Source organism: Molossus molossus, unplaced genomic scaffold (genome assembly GCF_014108415.1).
Source record: "Molossus molossus isolate mMolMol1 unplaced genomic scaffold, mMolMol1.p scaffold_m16_p_19, whole genome shotgun sequence".
Taxonomy (NCBI): domain Eukaryota; kingdom Metazoa; phylum Chordata; class Mammalia; order Chiroptera; family Molossidae; genus Molossus; species Molossus molossus.
The window spans coordinates 13,284,214-13,306,090 of NW_023425354.1; the positions used below are offsets into that span (position 1 = coordinate 13,284,214).

Consider the following 21,877-nt stretch of genomic DNA (forward strand, 5'->3'; position numbering starts at 1 on the left):
CTATCAGACCAGCTTGGCTCTAAGTTGTTTTGTTTTGTTTTTACATTCCCTATCAAACTTTTACCGCCTTGGATCCCAAAGCAAAAGCTAATGAAGCCCTAAATTTATGTGTCCTGAGTTCGAAATGGAGAAAAGTATGAATTTTTATGATTTAAATGGTTTCTGATTCTTTCTTTCAACAAAATTAAAGGATTGTATTGACTTGTTAGATATCATTAAACATAGTTTTTAATGATGTGATTGTTATCAGACAACTCAGAAAGAATTCAAAGAATTGAGTGACACAGCTGTATATAACGAAATCCCTTACAGTCCCATCTATTTATGTAAACATGTTTTCTCTGTGCTTAAGCTTTTTTAACAAAAAGGTAAGAAAAAGAGGTACAAAATTGTTGCTGAACTTTGTCTTATTCTAATAAAAAAATGACATTCAGCCCTGGCCGGTTTGGCTCAGTGGTTAGAGCGTCGTCCTGTGGTCCGGAGAGACCCGGGTTCGGTTCCCACTAAGGGCACGTACCTCGGTTGCAGTTTGTCCCCGGCCCTGGTTGGGTCATGTGGGAGGCAGCCACTCGATGTGTCCCTTTCACGTCGATGTTTCTCTCTCTCTCCCTCCCACTCTATCTGAACAAAATATCGAAAAATGTCCTCGGGTGAGGATAAAAAAAATATATATATATATATATTCATCCACACACAAACTAATTGAGAGGAAAATACCCATTTAAGAGATGCAGTTCCAATAAAATTTTAGTTTTTATAAAAATTTTAATATATTTATGTTGTTTTGAACAACTCTGTACTAATAAGTATAATCCTTAAAGCCTTAGTAATGTTGCAAAAATTAATTTAAAAATTTCAATTTACAGTATATTTTCAATTTATATTTCTGTGTTGCAAATAGATGTAAGATTATGAATAATAGACTTTAAAGCATGAAAATAAATTTTATGTAGCATAAACTGAGAAGAAGGGAATGGAATCATGAGAAAAAAAGGATGATGTTAAAGAAGTGCTTGTTCTAGTGTTTTTAAAATGAATGATGTTGGCTCACAAATTACTATGCTATTTGGATCAAAATGGGTCAATATAAGTAAAAGTGTATAAAGTGTCAATATTTATAACATGCTGGAAATCACATCCTTTACAACTATTTAAACTTATTAATGAAATACTTCAGATGTCACCTTAAAAATGTGTGAGGATACATTTTCAAAATTCTTTTAGGGAATAATGGAGCAAAAAGGACTGAAGACCAATGACCAGGTACTTTTTAGACAACAATCATTTCAGTGGAGTAGTTAACTGCACATATTCTCAAGCCAGACCATTTGGGTTGAAATTACATCCTTCTTTTCCTTATTAAGCCATATTCTTTTTTGTTCAAGTTAAAGTATAATTTACATATAGAAGTTCACATGCTTTCACAACACACTCACGTAACCAGCACCTAGATCAGGAACAGTACCAGCTCCCCGGAAGTCCCCGTCGTGCTTGTGTGAGTTTGTCTCTGTTTTTGATCCCACTTCTCTAAAATGGGGAAAATAGCATTGGCCCCTTAGGGCTGTTGAGAGGATTAGATAAACTAATATCTGAGAGCAGTCAGCACAGTGTCCTGCACAGGGTGACTGCTATGAAGGTGTTGGCTGTGGTCATGATTCCCAGTGGCCAAGCCAGTACCTCCCTGCTCCCTTTCACCCCAGCCTGGCTAAAAGCCCCATGGTTCAAGGGCTCCTGGGCCCAGCAGAGCCACCTTCAAGTCCTCAACACAGCTCTTTGTAAGAAGGGCTTGGGGAAGACAACTGATGTCGGAGTCACGTCACAATCAAAGACATAGTCACCCTCAGGTAAGTTACACACCCAGCCCAAGGTGAAATATGCAGACTTTATTAGCTGTGATACACTCCACTGTCCACTAGAGTCCCAAAGGTCATCGTAAAACCATCAGGGGCTGAGCCACTGAGGACTGGACCACTGTGCCCTGATGTGTCCACTACAGAGGACACTTGCATCTCTAGCCAGGTCGCAGGCTCTCATAGGAGGTCTGACCAACCTTGGGTGCTGGGAGAGAGGCCATGGATGGTTCCGAGTCAGGAGATGATTGCACCCAGCCCAGAGCAAGGCTCTCACACAGATCAGAAATTTCTCTTTTCCTCACTGACCCCACTGTCCTGTAAGCTACCTCCATGCCCAAGGTGCTTGCCCACCCTTCTCCAGGCTTGCTATCTAAACAGAGAGGCCTGGAGGAGCCTGGGAAGACTCCTGAGTCTCCTCGCCCCTGCCATCTTGGGTCACCTGAGTTAGCAGTTTGTAGCTACTTCAGGAGAATGGTTTTCAGAGGTCCATTTTGGTGGCTCTCTGCCTCCCCCAAATCCTTAACTCTCACCTTACCCACCTTCAAGCCCCTCATGGTATCTTTTGTCTCGGAGTTCAGTGGCTCCAACTCCCTACCAATCCAGGATCTGAGCCATGTCTCTGGAACTCCAGCTGCTTGGGGATAGAGCTGAGGTGTTCCGGGAGGGAGGGGAAGCGGGGACCACAGGCGAGTGCCTGTGCCCCTAGGGGATGCAGAGGTGAGGCCAGGGATGACAGGAGCTCCTCAGGCTGCTTCAGTTCAGAGGACAATGTCAGAGTTTTGTCCATCGCCATGGCCAGGTGAGGCATCCTGGAGGAGGACTTCCTGCGCTTCGGCCTACATTTGTCCAAGTCACCACAGCCTGGGGCCTGAGAGGGGCAAGAAAGAGGGTGTGGGGGAAGGAACGCAGCTGCCACCATGCCAGCCCCTGGGGATCCCCTCACCTGCTCACCTGTGCAGGGGACAGGCCGTCCTGGGACAGCCTATTTCCTAGACTCTGAGTCGCTGATGCAGGAAACAAGGCCAGGTCACTGGAGGCTGGGGCTCCCAGAATGTAGCCAGTATGGCCCTGAGGCAGGGGCTGCTTAAGGAGCTGCAGGATGCGGCTGACATCTGAGGACATGCGGGATTCCAGCCTGCCCAATAGGACAGAACCCGCCAGTCAGGGTCAGGATCAAGGTCAAGGTTAGGGTCGGAGTTGGCAAAAGCTGTTCAGGTCCTGAGGACAGCTCCCAATTTTGTAGCCTACATGCTGTTCCTGCTGGTTGGAATGGCAGCCTGGGGCCCACCTGAAGCGATTTCCCTGCTACAATCCATAGCCTCTGCCCAAATTCCCCTCAGCACATCCCCGACTTCAATAATAAGTGACCAGGTGCCGAACACACATCAATTGGTCCTCATCAGGAAGCGTTGCTATGGGTATTCTGATTTCATGAAAGAACACACAGAGGCACAGAGTGATTAAGTGACTTGCCCACACTCAGCAGAATTTGAACCCAGGACTGTACTGCCCCTAAGCCCTAATTCTGCCTCCGCAGCCCTGTCAATCACAGGCCACACCACTTTACCAAGAACCTATGAAATGTGTTTCTGTACAAAGTTATGCTCCTCCCTTAAGAAAGCTTCCTTGACATGTTACAGGGTTTGCTGGGACAAGTCATCTAAGGAATTGTGCTTAGTGACATAGAGATGCGGAGTCCTGCTGTTAAAGGGGGCCGGCCATTCTGAAATTTAAAGGACATCCAGTGATGTTCCTGAACTACCAGAAGGGGGCACCCGTGCCGAGCCTGCTGCTGGGCTTGCTCTGCAGCCACCAGAACCTGGTCTGCAGGGCACTCACCTATTCATCTGGGCCTGGAGCTGCTCCAGCCTGGGGCCCAGCTCCCGAGACCAGCAGTCTGCCACTTCCTGAGGGTCTGGAGGGCTGTGCCTTGGCCTTTGGGGCACTTGCTGCAGCAGCTCAGGCCACAGGCCAGATGCATCTGAGAGGCTCAGGGAAGGGGCTGCACCTTCAGGAGGGAAAAGAAAGCCTGGGCTTGGTCTAGCTGTCCCACACACTGAGCTTATGCCCCTCTCCCTACCTGCAATGGGAACATAGGGCAGGAGGAGTGGCTCTTCTCACCTGGGTGCCCTGGAGGATGAAGTCCTGCCTCCATAGAGACCTGGCATTCATGACCCGGAAGGTTGTAGCCTCGATAGGGGGCCTGTGGCCCCAGCTTTAGGGGCCTGGGTGGGTGGGGACATCCAGCCCTGGCCTCACTGTCCTGGAAGCTGTCTTGGTGCCTTGATGAGGAACCCCAGGGGCTTGGCCTGTATTCCCCATCTTGTAGCAGCACTAGGCGTCTGGCTTGCCCTCGCCCTGGCTCTAAGGACACAGGGAGAGGAAGGAGCCTAGGGAGGGAGCCCCTCTCCACTCATCCAGGGGCTGGGGAGACCTCTCCCAGAGGAAGCAGGATATAAGGACTGAGAAGGTGTAGGAGGCTGCCCGGGGTTTGGGGCTGGGTCAGGGCAGACACTGATGAAGAAAGGCTGCTCACCTGACTCGCTGTCACTGAGGAAGAAGACTTGGTGGTCCTGACTGCCTGGAGCCTTTTGGGGTGATGACTGGAGACCCCCGTCTGCCTTGTGGGGAACAAGAGCATCAAGTAACAGGGACCAAAGATGGGACAGGGCATCTTGGTTCTCCCTCCCAACCCCTGCACACCCCCTCCATGATCCTTGTGCCAACTAGGTGAGAAAGTGGTGACAGGTGTCTGGGCTTTCCCCTAATGCTCCACATAGCTTCTTGCAGGCTCTCTCCTGCGTGGATGGGCAGATGATCAGGGGCTTGCAGGCATGCAGACCAGCCACAGAGTCTTGGCAAAGGCTGCTTTGAGCATCCTGATATTTTGCGGGGGGAAGCAGAGGAGCTGTTCTTCCAATCCTCCCTTTCCTGAATGCCCTGGTGCTCCCACCCTCAGCATGGGCCAATGGGGAGTCTCCTTTGAGGAGACTGGGTTTGGAACCGCCTAGTCCAGCAACACCCTCGGCAGCGCACCCTTCTGGTACTTCCACTTAGGCACCCCTAGGGGGCTGTAGGTGTCCATGGAGACCACATCACTCTTGCCCTGGTGTCCCGCCACTGAGCACTTGGGCCAGCTGATGGCTCCTAGTGGCTGGGGCCCAAGGCAGGGTTCTTATAAGCTATCTCCTGGACAGTCCGGTTGGTGTGACTCAGTGGTTGAGCTTTAACCCATGCACCATGAGGTTGCTGGTTTGATTCCCAGTCAGGACACATGCTCATGTTGTGGGCCCAATCCCCAGTGGGGGGAATGCAGGAAGCGGCCAGTCGATGTTCTCTCGCATCGATGTTTCTGTCTCTTTCTCTCTCTCCCTTCCTCTCTCTCACAAATCAATAAAGGAGAAAAAAAAAAAAAAGAAAGAAAGAAAAGAAAAGATATCTCCTGGATAGACCAGATGGGAAGGGGAGAGACTGGGGAGGGGAGAACAGCAGAGAGCACAGGGTAGGGAGGCTGTCCCTAGTAAGAAAGCCTGTCTTAGTACTCCATCCTGGGCATGGGGCCTGGGCCAGCAGAGCCCCTCCCCCTGAGGCTGGGAGGGTTGTGTTGGAGGAAAGGGGGCTCAGAGCCAGGACCTCAGCCACTATTGCCCCTGCCAAGCATGCCTGCCACCTCCTTCCCAACACCTAATTCCAGACCCCTCCTCCACGCAGCCTCTTCTGGACTTCCAGCCTGTATCCGCCGTCCCACTCCTCGGCAATGCTGAGCTCCACGGAAATTTGGTCTCCCTGCACACCCTCGTGACTTCCTTGGTTATTTAACTATGTGGCTCTTTATTTTTCCTGACTTGTTTAATATCCTCCACTGAGCAATAAGCTTGAGAGGACAGACAGCTTTTTCACTCTTTACACCCTCGGACCTGGCACTGTGAGCCCCTGGAGGGCAGACACTCTCCCTTTCAGCTTGGTACAGTGGCTGGGAAAAGCCTGGGCTGGGGAATTGCACCAACTTGACCCCACAGTTTGGCTCAGCCATTGACTATACGGCTTACTGTGGGACTGTATGGCTTTGGTCAATTTATCCTCTGTGGCCCTCAGTTTCCTCATCTGGGAAATGGGGATAGTAACACCATTTGCAAAGAAAGGACTAAATGAGATCATATAAAAGAAGCCCAGCACTTAGCACATAGTTGGTGCTCAATAATTGGTAGCTCTCATCATATTTGGCATTATGCAGACCATGGTAGACACAGAAGAAATTATGGTAAAGTACACAGCATGGGGTTGAATGAAAAGGAGGTGTTCAGATGGGTCCCCCCCCCACCCCCCCAGGACCAGGTAGGCCAAGCTCTCAGCAGGCTGCCTGGGCATTATCTGTTACCAGCTGGCCACCACCCACCCTGGCCCACCCAGCCCAGACTCACATCCCGAAGGTTGAAGGTGACTTCCAGCTTACTCCAGAAGCTATCTGCGAAGGCAGGGTACATGTCCAGCACCTCCAGCAGGTCTGTCCGCTGGATCTTGTGCAGGTCGCAGTATGTCAGGGCCCGCACGTCTGCACTGGACTTGCCTGGCTGGGCGTGGAGGCTAACAGGCTCCCCGAAGATGTCATTCTTTCCTGCCAGCCAGAGGGGTGTGGGTCTCTCCAGGGTCTGGCTCCAAGCTCTCTTCTAAGGATCTTTCCTGAGGGTCTCTTGTCCATGACCTCTTTCTTTCCCCAGGGACTCTGCCAGTCTGGGTTTGGTGCTAAGGATGAAGTTCTGGGGACAAGGCTGGGTGCACTGGCTGGGGACGGGGAGTGTGCCCTTACCTTGTCCTTTGAGCTCTGCAGAGACTCTCCCCTTAAAATATGTGGGTGCTCCTGCCCCTCAGGACCACCTTCTATCAGGATCCCCCTCCTAGTCCCACATGCATTGGCACTGCCCCCACTGCTGCCCTGGGGGTTAGTGGGCAGTAAAGGACACTGAAAGCTCCCTGGTCAACCTCTTCCCCCTCCTCAGCCTGCTGCAGTGATGTAAGAGTGCAGGGAATCCAGGGCCAGGAGCTCCTAGCTCCCCCAGCGCGGGGCCTGACGCTTCTGTCTTTGTGTTCCCACTCCCCATTGTGGGGCCGTGTAACCAGCATGGCCCTGGCAGAGGAAGCCTGAGGAAGTCACTTCCCCTCTTTGGACCCCAGTGTCCTCGTCTCTAAAATGGGTGTAACCGTATCTCCCTTGTCTACCCGACTGGGCTGTCCAGAGGAACAGACGTGATGCTTGAGAAAGTACCTTGACTAGCAAGAGGCACCAGTACAAGACACTGGTATCGACAGATGTCACAAAGTGGACTTGGGCTGATACTTGGGGCATGTGATGAGGGTACTGGGTCCTCCTGGAGCCAGGTGCTGTGCTGGCCACGGGGTGTAAACATGAATAAGATGCTGTCCCACCCACAAGGAGCCCCGGTGAGATAGGCACATAAGCAAGCAACTCGTTTACAGAATGATCTTTGAACTTAGAACAGGGAAGAACCAAGAGCTATGGGGCCATAGACAGGGGGGTACTCATTCTACTAGTGGTGGTTGGGAGCAGGGAGGAGGGAGGCTTACAGAGGAAATGAAGTAGGGGCTGGGTTGTGAGAACTGAGGAGGACTGGGATCCAAGGAGAAAGGCAATCTGGTGAAGAAACAGTGTGATCAGTGCTATAGTCAGGGCTGGGGTGCTATGATTGCTGTGACAACCGCGCTCCCTACAGGACAGTCCAGCCCCCGCAGCCTGGCGCTATGGAACAAGGATCACTAATGATTTGTGCAGACAATGATGGATGGAGGCCAGGATGTGTCCCCCAAGAGGACAAGCTCAAAGGTCATTCACAGAGGAGGAGACTGAGGTCCGAAGAGGGAAGGAACTTGCCAGGATTACATATGAAACCCAGGAGCTTGAAATCTGGGCAACATTATAAAGCGATGGTTTTCTGGTAGATGAAGGATTATGATCTAAAGTCCATTTCCACTCAGGACAAAATGAGATTTCATGTCTCTAACTGAAACTTAAATTGGACTGGTTACTTAATTATTAATAATAATAATTATTCCTCCCACGTGAATGGCGTTTCTAAAGTAGGCTGGCAGTGAAGGAAGGTCTCAGAGAGGAGCCGGTCCTTAAGCTCTCGGCATTGAGGGATGACCAGAGTCTGCCAGGCAGGAGTACAAGGTAGTTGCTCCAAGAAGAGTTGCAGCACATGCAAAGGCACAGATGTGTGTGACAGAGACAGGCAGCTTTAGAGAACAATAAGTATTTTGTATGGCTGGAACCTGAGGTACTAGGGGGAGGGTGGCAGGACTTAGGGTAGCTAGATTGGGGAGGACTATACACACAGAAGTTCACTCTTGTTCTGTGGGCCATGGGGAACAACAGACAGATTTTGAGCAGAAGAGGAGTATGCACAGATGTGAATTTCAGGTCACTGGCAGAAAGTAGAAGATGGAGTACGGAGCAGACCAGATACGGGAACATGGGAAAGGAGCTCCTGACATCTGCCCAGGAAGGACAGGATGAGGGCTGGACCCAGGCAGGAACAAGGAGACAGCTGTGGGACAGAGAGGGAAACAGAAGGGACTCTGTGGCTTGCCTGGATGATGGCGAGCAGGAAGGTTGCTGGCTCAGGCAATGGGTGGTTCACTGTGATGGGGATGCCAGAGAAGCAGCTTTCATGGGCAGACGATGATTTCAGGTTGAGATATGTTTGGTCTGCCTCAGAAATATAAGGGTGGCCAATCTCAGAAATGGAATATTCCGGTCTAAGGAGAGAGTGGGGCTAGGACAGAGTTCTGAGGGTGCTTGCGGCAAAGATGGAGGCTGAGACCCTGGGAGCAAGGAGCTGGCCCAAGTGAGGGTGTAGGGTGAGGAGAAGAGACCAGAGCCCTGCACTTGGTGGACCCTAGTTAAGGGCAGACCAGAGGGGAAGGAGCGGGCATAGGAGCCGGAGGGGGCCTGTCCAGGGGTGTTGGAGGAGAGCCTAGCCATGGAGGCCAAGGGAGGGACTTGGGGTGGGCTGAAGTTGTTGGGAGCAGGGCAAGAAAGATGAGAGAGAGAGAATCCTGTGAGGCTCAGAGAAGAGAAGTGACCTGCCCAAGGTCACATTGATACAGCTGGTAAGTGGCAGAGGCTGCATGTGCCCCACATCTGTCCCCTACTCAGTGCTCATATTCTTTCTCCAAAGTCCAGCTATCCCTGCAGTTGTGCTGATTGACACTGAAGACCCTCCTCCATCCAAGAGAAACCCTCACTCTCTCACCCTGTGCTCCCCAAAAGTGAAAGGTAGGAGCCTGCCTGGATGTCTGAGTCAGACATGTTGCTCTGGGACCTGCTTGGCCACTTACCAGCATGATCTCTCTGAGTCTCAACTTCCCTATCAGGAAAATGGACCTACGGCACAGGTTTGTTTTAAGGATTCAGAGAGCTGGGGATAAAGCTCTCTGTGGCACATGCTCAGCACATGCAGGTCATGAAAGGTACCACTATCATCATTAGTACTGGAGAGGTCCAGGCAGGACATCTCCAGACCCACCACCCCACCTTCCCCGCCCGACCCACCTAGGATGGCCACGACCACGTCGTCACGCAGGATCTCGATGGAGCCGCGGGAGATGAAGTAGAGCGTGGAGAGCACGTCGCCGAAGTGCACCAGCGTGTCCCCCGGCGGCGCGTGCGTCGTCTTGAACTTCACGGCGAGAGCGCGCAGGCAGCCCTTGCTGGCTCCGCGGAAGGCCGGGCAGTGCTGCAGCAGCGCGCGGTGCAGGTGCAGGCAGATGTCGGCCTGCAGGCACTCGGGGAAGCCCTTCAGCACCTGCGAGGCGAGGTGCGCGGGGTGGGGCTGGGGGAGCGGGTTGGGAGGGCGCCCTGTGCTCACGGGACCTTGTCTGCCTCGGGGGCCTTAGCAAGAGCTGGGACTTGAGCTGGGTCGCCAGCCCTACCCGGGCAGGGTGGCAGGGGCTCACCGCATTCATGTCGATGCCGTTGGTGTAGGACCAGGCGTGCTGGAAGTACTCTTCCAGGCGCTGCCGCAGCGGGTTGGGTATCTGGTGGAAGCGGATGAACTCCTTGACTCGCAGCATCTGCGTGTGGTAGCGCGCCGTGCCTGAATACAGGCGTTGGATGATGGCAGACACGTTGCCAAAGATGCTGGCATACATGAGGGCTGAGGTGGGGGAGCGGGGGTGCGGGGAGTGAGCTCCTCTGCATCCCCACCAGGCCACACACCTCAGGGCCCGCTTCAAGTCTCCCTCTTCCTGGGAGCCCTCTGTCCAGGACAAATCCAGAAGTGCCCAGGACAGCACCAGGGTACCCCGGGGACTGAGGCCCCTGGACTTCCTGCCTTCCTCGCTCTGCCCAGGCATCTTCCTGGGCCCAGAGGCCAAACTCCTGAGAGGGAGAACTAGGGCAATGGAATTTTTTAGTTCAGATTTGTTTTCTCTTTCAGCTGTAAAAATATAATAAAGGGGAAACTCTGGGGCTCTTGTTTTCGTCCTTTTTTCCCCTTGTTTTTGTTTTTCTGGGCTTTCACATCTCTAAATACTCTGAACATGACAACTTAATCTACGTGTAAAATTCCACACTGCCTCTGTGCTCCTAAACCAGGTATCTTGGGAAGCAGGCAGCACAGGGCAGGAGCTGAGAGCACTCAGCCCAGGGAGGGGCCCCTGGATGGAATTGGGTCTCTGTGTATCCTATCTCCTGGCAAATTAGAACCTTTGGTTTTTTTGGTCTGTAAACTGGGCTCATAATCTGGTCCTCATGGTGGTAGTGATGGGAATGAAATGTGGGCCTTTGATAAGTACTTAGAAAAGTGCCTGGTAGGTCTGGCTTTGTAGGCATTCGACCTGTGCTAAGAAGTGCTCCACATCTGGTTTAATTTTCTGCTGTCACTGTCTTGAAATTCTTAATATTTTTTAAAATGAAGGGCTCTACATTTTCATTTTGCACTGGGCCCTGCAAATGATGAACTGGTCCTGGTTCCTGGCACATAGCAAGGGCTGTGCAGGTGTTAAATTATGTGTAGTCGGTGCATACATGCAACATTTCATTGTATGCTGTATGCTTAGGATCTGCCTATCACACACATTGTTACTATGTTCTGTTATGTCTCATTGCAAAACTCAAAATGAATTCTGTGAGTAGGGTCCAGGGCATGAGGTGGCAACTCACAGCCAATGAGCATGACGCAGATGGAGAAGACCTTCTCTGAGTTGGTGTTGGGAGAGATGTTGCCGAAGCCCACGCTGGTGAGGCTGCTGAAGGTGAAGTAGAGGGCAGTGACATACTTGTCCTGCACCGAGGGACCTGAGGCCGGGTCGCTGCCATTGTAGCGCTTGCCAAGCTGCACGCCCAGGCTGTCCAGCCAGCCGATCTTGGGCTCCAGGTAGGGCCGCTCCACGTTGCCGATGGCATACCAAATGCAGGCCAGCCAGTGTGCAATGAGTGCAAACGTACACATGAGCAGGAAGAGCACAGCTGCCCCATACTCAGAGTAGCGGTCCAGCTTCCTGGCCACGCGCACCAGCCGCAGCAGCCGCGCTGTCTTCAGCAGCCCAATCAGGGTCGTGGTCTGGAGGGGCAGGGAGGGGGCCGTGGGGCTGGCAGTCAGCCCTTGAAAGGCTGCACTCAGGATCACATTTGTTTACTCATGCATATGGGAACACAGTCATTCAACAAACACTCATGAAGAACCTGCTCTGGGCCAGGCTCTTGGCAGAGGGGCACAATGTGGGACCTTAAGGAGCTCTTAGCCTAAAGCTCAAAAACAGCATTATGGTTACTAGAACAGAAATCTAGAAAGAGCACAGAGAAGGGAGGTCAGATCTGCAGGAGAAGACAGGGAGGCTACATAGACGAGGAGACACATGAGCTGAGTCTTGAGAGATGTGGCTGGGCCTCCAGGCAGATCGGAGGAAAAGCGAAAGGGCATTCCATGCTCAGGGAGCAGCAGGAGCAAAGGCCTGGAGGTGTGAAATGGCACAGCCCACATGGGAAACCAAGTGTGAGGCTGCAGCCTGCAGTTCAGTGAGGAAGATGGCAGAGTAGAGAGAAATGAGCCAGAAAGATAGGCAGGGGCTGCTCCTGTGAGCCCAAGGGTCCATAAGGAGTTTGGCTTTTATCCCAAGCCACTGGGGAGCCACTTAAGGTTCTGAGGAGAGGGTCAGATAAGTAACAGAATCATATGAGTGATCTGAAACTCTCCCTGGCTTCTGTGTGGAGGGGGTGAGGCTGGCAGGTGTAGGGCTGGGGCAGATGTGGGTAAGAAGGCCACTCAGTGTCCAGTCAGGGCCAGTAGGGGTGGAGAGGAGGTGAGAGGACTTGGGGGTAGATTGCTGGGAGTGAGTGGACATAGGAGCAGGGTCATGAGAGAGAGCCCCCGCTGGACAGGCTGGGGTGTTGGGGTGGGGTGACTGGAACACAGAAGGTAGAGCTGACTGGATTGGAAAGCTGATCCTAAAGAGGTGAGGCGAAAGGACATAGTGGGACTAGAAGCTTTAAGAAAAGCATGAAAACACCCTCACGTCAGCTATGGGAAGTGGAGTTAGCAAAGTGGAGGGGCTCAGGGCTGAGAAGGGGTTCAGGTTGCATTAAGGAGCAGCTTGCACACTCCCTTTCTAACTCCAAGATAAGTGTGGTTTAGAAGTCAGCACGCGGGGCTAGGACTCTAGGAATGCCCATCCCAGAAGGGGCCGAATTGTGGAGTACAGGGAGGCTACCCAGGTCTGGGGCATAGCTTTGGCTGGTCCTTCTCCAATGCTGGAGATGACAGGAGATGTCTGAGGCCCCCCTTTTCACTTCCACTTGCTTTGGCAAAGGTGCCCAATGCCAGGCACTCTCTGCACCCAGGACGGAGAGGCCAGGGAGGCCCCAGGGCTGCAGGGAACAGCTGCAGGAGCTGACTCAGTTGGGGTTCGCTCACCTCATCAGAGCCAGTGCGAAAGATGAGCAGGTCAAAGGGAATGGCTGCCACCATGTCAATGAGGAACCAGCCCTTGAAGTAGTGGACAGCGATGCGGCGGGGGTGGCTGACCACCTCGTCGTTGGTGTTGACATAAGTGGTGCGGAAGTTGATGACAATGTCCACGACAAACATGATGTCCACGATGAGGTCCACCACTGTGAGTGGACTGCAGGTGTAGCTGCAGTCCCCGCGCTGAGACTCGTCCTGGTCGCTAAGCAGGAAGGCGGCTGAGTAGGGTGTGAAGACGGCCGTGTAGATGACCAGCAGCAGGATGAGCCAGTCCCACACGGCCTTGAAGGGGCTGTAGTGCAGGAGGGTCCCGCGATGGATGCGTGGTGCCTGCAGCTTGTACTCCGGCAGCACGTCCGCACCCAGAGACAAGACCTGGGGTGGGGGCCATGGGGTGGTCAGTGGGGCAGCCACCGCTGGTGAGATGGGTCTGGGCGGGGTGAAGACGTAGGGGTGTCACCCTGGCTGGTTTGGCTCAGCGGTTAGAGCATCGGCCTGCGGTCCAGAGAGACCTGGGTTCGGTTCCCGCTAAGGGCACATACCTTGGTTGCAATTTGTCCCTGGCCCTGGTTGGGTCGTGCAGGCGGCAACCACTTGATGTGTCCCTTTCATGTCAATGTTTCTCTCTCTCTCTCCCTCCCACTCTATCTGAACAAAATATAGAAAAATGTCCTTGGGTGAGGGAAAAAAAGAAAAAGATGTAGGGGTGTCACCTGGGAAGGCCCTGTGGAGCCTGGACCACTGCAGGCCTTCCATGGGGCCAAGTCTCAGAGCCTTCCATGGGAAGAGTCAAATCTGGATTGTGTGGCTAATCTGGGGCCTCGACAGACCCTGAGTACCAGGGAGCCTTGACTACTTTTCATATGTCCTAGGGGGGTTCGATCATTACATTCAGCTAAGCCCTCTCCACTCTGTCCCTCCCACCCTCAAGGCCCAGCACAACCCTGTCTGCCCTGCACGCCAAACCTGGGTGACCTTCTCGGTGACATTCTGGGTCCGCTCCACCACCTTGTGGGGTGCGATGATCTCAATTTCTGTGGTGGAGCCTGAGCGGTGCTTCTCCAGGTTGAACTCCACAAAGTTGAGTGTGAACTGCGGGATTTGGCTGATGGTCCTGTACTTGACCCTGCCCGTGCCAGGCCCCCTTGTACCCGGCCTGCCGTGAGAGCCCTCTGAAAGCAGTGCCAGGGTCAGAGCAGCCAGGGTCATGGACCAGCTGCTCTACCTGGTGTCCCCACTTGCCCCCCTCCACCACCTGCACCCCTCCTCACCAGAGCCCGGGAAGCTCTGGGACAGCAGGCGCTGGGAGAGGCTGCGGCTCCCACTCTTGGCCAGGAGCTGGGCCAGATCCTCGAAGTTGAGAATGAACATGATGACGGCCCCATCCTCATTCTTCACGGGCACCACGTCCACCAGGCAGCGGAAGCTGGAGGCTGCGTACACCATCGGGGCAGGGGGTGGGGTGTCACTGAAGGGGTCCTCTTCAGCAGGAAACTGGCCAGGGAATGCTAGGGAGGGGGCTGGGTAAAGGTCAGATTAAGGGCAGCCATGGAATAAGGAGGCCTGGACAGAGGGTTGGTGATGCCACAGGGCAGAGATGGGGAGAGCAGCTAAGCTGCTCATTAGGAGATAATGTAGCATCAGGTCCAAGTCCGTGCTCAGTCCTCAGCTTAGGGCTTAACCTTGAGGCTTGCTTCTGCTGTAATTAAAGCAGAGCAGATGGGGGTGGATTAAGTGGGGAGGTGAGTTGGGCATTCTACCCCATGAAGCTCTGGCTGGCCCTGGGTTCCACTCCTATGTTCCCATCCCACAAAGCTAACACTGGAAGGACCTCACCATTGAGAACACACTAAGTGCTGGGCACTGAGCCAGTTGGCATATTAGACTTCAGTCTCTGTGGTGGAGCCCAATGGGTCTTTGGGGGGAGGCAGAGACCCCCATTCTGCAGATGAGAGCCTGAGTTCTGAGAAACTGACTTGCTGGGACTGCAAGGAGACATGGACCAGGGATCGTTGAACTTTCAGTACACAACAGCTTGGAGAGGGGAAGGGACTTGTCTGGGATGGGGACGCTATGGGATGGGGATGCTATGGGATGGGGACGCTATGGGATGGGGATGCTATGGGATGGGGGTGCTATGGGATGGGGATGCTATGGGATGGGGATGCTATGGGATGGGGTGCTATGGGATGGGGTGCTATGGGATGGGGATGCTATGGGATGGGGACGCTATGGGATGGGGGTGCTATGGGATGGGGGTGCTATGGGATGGGGTGCTATGGGATGGGGATGCTATGGGATGGGGACGCTATGGGATGGGGGTGCTATGGGATGGGGGTGCTATGGGATGGGGATGCTATGGGATGGGGGTGCTATGGGATGGGGGTGCTATGGGATGGGGGTGCTATGGGATGGGGATGCTATGGGATGGGGTGCTATGGGATGGGGATGCTATGGGATGGGGGTGCTATGGGATGGGGGTGCTATGGGATGGGGACGCTATGGGATGGGGGTGCTATGGGATGGGGGTGCTATGGGATGGGGGTGCTATGGGATGGGGACGCTATGGGATGGGGACGCTATGGGATGGGGGTGCTATGGGATGGGGGTGCTATGGGATGGGGACGCTATGGGATGGGGGTGCTATGGGATGGGGACGCTATGGGATGGGGATGCTATGGGATGGGGATGCTATGGGATGGGGGTGCTATGGGATGGGGGTGCTATGGGATGGGGGTGCTATGGGATGGGGGTGCTATAGGATGGGGACGCTAGAGTGAAGGCCAGGCTGCTGCTCCAGGCCTGGAAGGGGAGCAGGTTTCAAGGCAGAGGTGCTGGGGCTGGGGAGCAGGCAGGGCAGTGGCCTGGGGTCTGGAGGGAAAGAGATGGCAGTGTGGGGACAGAACAGGCCCCTCCTGCCACTCTCTCCATCCTTTCGGGCAGCCCAGTCCTAGACGTTTGCTTCACTGTTCCTCTTATTCTGTTATAGGGTCTTGCTCCCCTACCTCCATAGGTGGATGGAATAAAACAAACTAAAATTGCCTTTGGGCTGCGTGGGTAGGTGGACACCCCGTGAGCCTGCTCCTTATGGTACCCGGAGGGTGGTCCCATGCCCCTCAACTCAAATCACTGGTGGGTGTCAGGCCCAAAGGGCAGGATCCTAAGAGGCAGGAACTTCAGGTAAATGTGCAAATCAGAAGGCAGAGCTGCCCAGGTTTAGATCTGTCTCATTTGCCAGTGGCCAGCACCTGTGCTAGGTGTTGTTTGTTGATTGAGTGAATGAATGTATATGTAAATGTGAGAGGGTAGGAGGTTGGCTGGCAGGAATATTGCCACTTTGGGGTCCACTAGAATCACCCTTCTCTTGGCTCCTCATTTAGTGCTCACTTCCCTTGGTGTCTCCTCACAGCCATCAGTGCCGGGGTGCAGAGCTGTCCCCATCCTCCCTCCCACATTCCTCCCTGGCAGCAGGAATCTCCTGGATCAGATTCCCCGACTCCCAGGCACCAGGCGGCCATCTGCCAGCTGCTGTACTGGGCCCCGGGGGAGACATCCACACCAAGGAGAAGCCACCCACCTGCCTCTGTGACCCATTCCTGGGGCTACAGGCTGTAGGCCTGGGGCATGATGAGGCATGGGCACTGGGATCTAGCCAGGAAGTCTCTGGCCAGCAGCCGGAGACATTGCCCCCAAAGTGAGACTATCTCCTCACTCTCTGGTACTGCAGAGATCTGGCCTGGCAGGAAGCAGGCAGAGGACGGAACTGGGCAGAGGGGCAGGGCCTCCAGGCTCTCTATGCTGCCGGGAACAGCCGAGGCCCCAGTCTTTGAGTGGCTATACCCACCCACTGATGCTATGTTTGGAAAGCTGAGGCTGAGAATGGACTGAAGACCAGCCATCATAGCAGTAAGGTCTGGAGGGGGGCTGTACATGGCACCCATGCCTGACCTTCATGGTTGCTGCTTGTAAGGTGAGCAGAGACAGGAGTTGTGAGGATTTGGATGAATTGAGAATATTTTTTCCCCCGCCCATTCCCAGGCTGTCCTTGCTCATGAGTAACTGTGTTTGGATGATCAGAAGTGGGTGAGTGTGTTGTCCTTGGTTGTGCCCAGGAGTGGTGGCATTTCTGTGCCCTTTCCTTGTCCCTGGAGGAAGAGCCATGGTCTTGTACTCCCTTTTAGGGGCCCCTCCTGGCACCCACCTCTCTGACCAAGGGCAGCAGGCTTGTCTGTCCTCCTCCCTGGACATTGCCCTTCTTCTGCTCTTCTCTGCCTCTTGAATGTGCCCCTTTCTTCAGTTTCTCTTTGTTCCTGCCTTTCCTCTGCCCTCTGGCCCTCGCCTCCCCTCTGCACAGCTTCCCTGCCATCTATTACCCCCATTTCTTTATGCACACCCCATCCAGGACTGTGGTGAGCCTTCAGGAAGGAGCTGGTGCTGCAGAAAGCTGCCACTAAGACAGTGGCTATTCCATACCCCCTCCCTGCTTGGCGTTTCTGGCACTCATGGGTGAGTGTGTGGGAAACACTGGGGCCGTGATCTCATCCCCTGCCCTGGCCTCCTCATCCAGAGCCGAGGACTGGAGGAGCCCGAGGGTTCCTGTAGTCTGGCTTAGGGTTTAGGGGACTCTCTGGTTTGGGGTCATCAGAGAAAAGGACCTAGCAAAAGTAGGCAGGGCTAGTGCCCAGTGGAGGCAAGGGTAAGGGTGGGGGAGATTGAGTGTTCTCCATCTCTCCCTCCAGACTCTCATTGGTTCTAGTCTTATGGCCATCCTATTCCCCCTCATCTGTTAGGGTCTTACTTTTCCTATACAGGCAGATGGAGGAAGAGCCAATTCCTTAGGGGTCTCTCAGCCCTGTCTCATGGGGTAATTTTTGCCAAGTATCTTGGCCTCTTTGAGCAGCTGCATAATGTGGAGATATGTGGACACAGACTTTCCACTTTGACTTGGAGAGTTGTCAGTGGAAGACTCCTTTAGAGGAAAAGAAAATTATAAATAAATCAGCTAGAGTTCTATTCAGGACCCTTTCCTACCTCCCTGGAGTCCGAGGGAGTGGGGCAGAGGAGGTATTGACCCAAGATGGGAGGAAATCAGCATTAGGGTGCCCCTCAGCAGGATTGTAAGATGTATATTAATATGATTTTTTTAAAAAGGTCCTGTGGGCTCTGGCCAGTTTTGCTCAGTGGTTAGAGCGCCGGCCTACGGTCCTGAGAGACCCGGGTTTGGTTCCCGCTAAGGGCACGTACCTCGGTTGCAGTTTGTCCCCGGCCCTGGTTGGTCGTTCGGGTGGCAGCGACTCGATGTGTCCCTTTCACATCGATGTTTCTCTCTCTCTCTCTCTTTCTCTCTCTCTCCCTCCCACTCTACCTGAACAAAAAAATAGAAAAAAAATAAATAAAAAAGGTCATGTGGTCAGAGTGGACCATAAGGTAAACATAATTATCTGAGAACCACATCCTTCGCTTGGGGTAATGCAGGCTGAGAAACTCCCTTTCCTGGGCTCCCCTTTCAGGCCATTTTTAGGCAGTTCCCCGCGGTCAAAGATTTGGACTATAGGACGGGGAAGGGCTTGCAGTAGGGGTGGGGGTAAATGGGCATTTGGGGGCATCAGGTATGTGAGTCACTTTCCATTTTCACTGAGGGTCAGCCTTTAAGACTAGTTGCCAGGGTCCCTTCTGATAGGTGGAGGACCCTAGCAGGGTTCTGAAGACCTGAGTTCTAATCTCAGAGGGCCAAGGCCTGGCCTTGACCTCTGCTCCCTGCCCCATCATATGCACAGTGTTGAGGAGACCCTAAGAATCCTAATATGACATCTCCAGGTATATGGAATCAGCCCTTACCCCTCTGGGGCCCAGGTAGAGCTCTGGGGTCAAGGAGACGGACAAAGAAGGACCTGTTGTTCCCCCTCACTTCCTGCTGTCCCATCCTGTTTCCCCAGGAACCTTCTCACTCCCCTGCCTGTCAGCTCCTCCCTGCAGTGATATGAGGAGAGCAGGTCACAGCTTTTTAAAATAATATGACTTTATTAACCCTGTGAGTGCTGCCGCACTAAGCCAGATTCTTCCTAGCCCCCTAATCTCTACCTCTGCATTCACTTGAGTGGCAGCAGCAGGAGACAACCATCAGGACAGCCAGGACCTGCCCAAGAAGCACCCCCAAAGCCCTTAAACACACGCACATTCATGCACTCAAACACGTGTTTACATTCATGCTTACACCCATGCTCCACACACACCAGGCCCCTGGAACTCAAACTCCAGCACCGCTCAGTCCCAACCCAGAGTTGCCTGACCTGTATCTGCATTCAGAGGGCCCTCATGCCTGCTTTCCCTGGGGAAGCCCTCTTCTGGGGCTCCCTTTCCCAAAAGTCCCGCCTCTCAGCACAGAAGCAGTTGGGGTCCTTTCTCCCTCCTTGGAATTACTCAGAACAGAGATATCTCTAGGAAAGAATCCAGAGATTTGGGATCCGGCCCCAGGTTGGATCCCCACAGTAGGATTCTGGGCAAGTTCCTTCTTTTTCTTAAGCCTCGGTTTCCTCATCTGAAGTAAAAGGATTGATCTAAGCCAGTGGTTCCCAAACTTAGCAGAACATTCGAATGACCAGGAAGATTTTTCCAAATACACCTGCTTGGACCTCACCTCACACCTGTGAGTCAGCCTCTCTCTAGGGAAGGTATGTTTTGCAAAATAAACCCCAGGTAATTTTGATGCAGAACCAGGTGTGAGTGTGTGGGTGGGTGGGGGGCACTGATCCAGGTAATTGCAAAGGGACTTTCAGGATCCTAGTTCCCACCCATCACCCCCATGCTTCACCCAATAGAGACTCAGAGGTCCTGAGGGGAGGGTCTCAAAAGCCTACAGAAGTCTTTATCATAGGCCCCTATCCTAGGCTTCTGTTCTGCTTGCAGTAAACTTGGGTTGGCAGTGACATCCCAAACTGAAGGAGTCTCCAGGTCAGGCCAAACTCCAGACCCTCTTTCCCCAAGAAGCCAAGGCTGGGTGAGCCATACCCACTCTTTCCCATCCAGCCACCCCATGCCTTGCTTGGCCACAGAGGCCCTGACTCCTCTCTGAATCCCCAGAGCAGACAGATGAAGAAAAGTTAATTTCTGTCTCAGTTGCCTGAAAGCTGGGTGGACAGTGACAGAGTGGACTGCCAGGAGACGGAGGAAATGGGGGAGGGATGGTGGAGCGGTAGGCCCTGCCCAGGACTAGGACTAGTCAGTGGCTCAACCTGGTGTCCAGTTTCTGAAAAGGATCTCTAAAGGCATCATATCCAATGCCTATCACTTTGGCACACAGATGAGGAAACTGAGGCCCAGATAGGAGACAGGATTTATCCAGGCCCTTGGTCCCAGGGTCAGTGCCCTCCCCATGGCCACTCTGGCAGAACAAGAGAGGGACCAAGAACCTGTGACCCGAGGGTGTCTCACCATCCTTGCGGTAGTAGAGGATGTCCACCTTGCACTCCTCAGCCCCCAGCAGGGCCTGCGCCAGGCGGGACATGGCACTGGGTGGGGTGTTGGGGCCCGTGAGGAAGTCACAGGTGCAGGGTCGCTGCATCACCTCCACTCGGGAGTAGCCAAAGAGCTCGCAGAAGCCATCGTTGCAGTAAATGATGGCGCAGTTCTCCATCTGAGCATTGGCGATCAGGAACTTTCGACCTGGGGTGGGAGGGGGAGGGGGGAATCCCATGGCAACTAGGATTGGGTGGCAGGAAGGGAAAGATTATAGGGACTCTTGGCAGCAGTGAGGGAGTATCTATATGGGAGAGCAGAGCAGTGGCCAGAATGAAGGAGGGGGGGAGGTCACCTCTGGGGAGGGTGGGAATAACCGAGGAGGCCAGAGTCTTGGGGGAAGCTCATGGGACTCCTGAGAGTAGTAGGGGGGTGGTCAGGAGTGGGGAGCGGGACAGTGACCAGAGAAGTGGGGGAAGGAAAGTCAGTCTTGGGGATTGAGGGGAGACCAGGGCAATAATGGGGTCAGTGAAGTGGGAGGGAGGCCTAAGGCTTCCTGGAGACAGTGGAGAGGGTCAGGAAGAGTGAGCAGGGATGCGACCTGGGGATCAGGCCTGAGAGTGTCTAGAAAGACCAGGGTGATCAGGGTCAGGTGATGAAAAGGAGAAAGTCAAGGAAATCTTGTGTGTGTGTGTGTGTGTGTGTGTGTGTGTGTGCATCTGTGTGAGTGTGTGTGTGTGTATCTGTGTGTGTGTGTATCTGTGTGAGTGTGTGTGTGTCAAGAGGGGCAAGCCGGGCAGTGACAGAAGGGGAGGTCAGGGCCTGGGGGGCAAGAAAACAACTCAGGGAGGAGGGAGGGGCTGCACTCTGAAACTTTTGCTCCAGAAGAGAAGACAGCCATTGAGGTAAGTGAAGCCCCCTGGAGAAGATGGTGATTGGGGACATTAAAGCGAAGAATTTTGCATCCAGCATCCGGTACCCCCACCCTGCTCCATTCGAAGTTAGCCAAGGTGTCCGACTACTGCCACCGAACCAGATCGTCCCCCCACCCCGACGCACACACTCACTCTGGCCCTCGAATTTGCGGATGATGGTGTCCAGGTAAGTGTTTTGGGGCGCGACGTGGCCCCTGCGGACAGGCATCTTCCAGCCGCGGCCTCTGCTGGGAGCCAACAGCGCCTCGGCTCCCTGCGTCTTCGACTGTCCTCGCACTCAGCGGGGTCCCGCTCGGGCTGCGAGTGGCGCCCGCCCCCCGGGAGGGCCGCGGGGCTCCGTGCCCCGCCCGCCCTCCTGCATCTACCGTCCGCTTCCCTTCTCCGCCCTCTCGGGCCGGCGACTCACGGCACCTCCTCCCCTCGGGCCCACCACCCGGGAGCTGTCCGCGCCACGGTGCTGAAAGAAGCCGAGCAGCGGAGGCGGGGCGGGGGCAACTTCTCCCGGACTCAACCGGGCAGGGGCGGGGCCATGACTCCTACGGGGCGGAGCTGGGCGGGAGTTCCGCGCCAGGAGTGGGGCAGGGCTTTTTTTGAGGAGCTTCTGCTCTTGTTCCAGTGGCCAGTGGCCTCAGCCCCTCTAGGATCCTCTCAT

General features: G+C 54.0%; 1 protein-coding gene across 1 annotated transcript; it reads right to left on the minus strand.

The window, feature by feature from the left end:
- Positions 1-2,029: 2,029 nt before the first annotated feature.
- Positions 2,030-21,433, minus strand: KCNH6 (potassium voltage-gated channel subfamily H member 6). Its single transcript, XM_036268566.1, has 13 exons — positions 21,358-21,433; positions 20,267-20,497; positions 14,107-14,268; positions 13,802-14,007; positions 12,785-13,210; positions 11,035-11,434; positions 9,828-10,027; positions 9,424-9,676; positions 6,275-6,468; positions 4,390-4,474; positions 3,693-3,861; positions 2,805-2,988; positions 2,030-2,721 (listed from the first exon to the last, which is right to left on the minus strand). The coding sequence occupies exons 1-13, from the start codon at positions 21,431-21,433 to the stop codon at positions 2,428-2,430; spliced, it is 2,880 nt and encodes a 959-aa protein (XP_036124459.1). The 3' UTR covers positions 2,030-2,427.
- Positions 21,434-21,877: the final 444 nt, after the last annotated feature.

Bases quoted from the DNA above. Each gene is read 5' to 3' on its own strand.
- KCNH6 (XM_036268566.1), bottom strand. From the start codon at position 21,433: ATGCCTGTCCGCAGGGGCCACGTCGCGCCCCAAAACACTTACCTGGAC. The intron at 10,028-11,034 runs GTGAGTTGCCAC...CCCCCACCTCAG, and splicing joins CTGCGTCATGCTCATTGGCT to CCCTCATGTATGCCAGCATC. The intron at 6,469-9,423 runs GTGGGTCGGGCG...TCTGGCTGGCAG, and splicing joins CGTGGTCGTGGCCATCCTAG to GAAAGAATGACATCTTCGGG.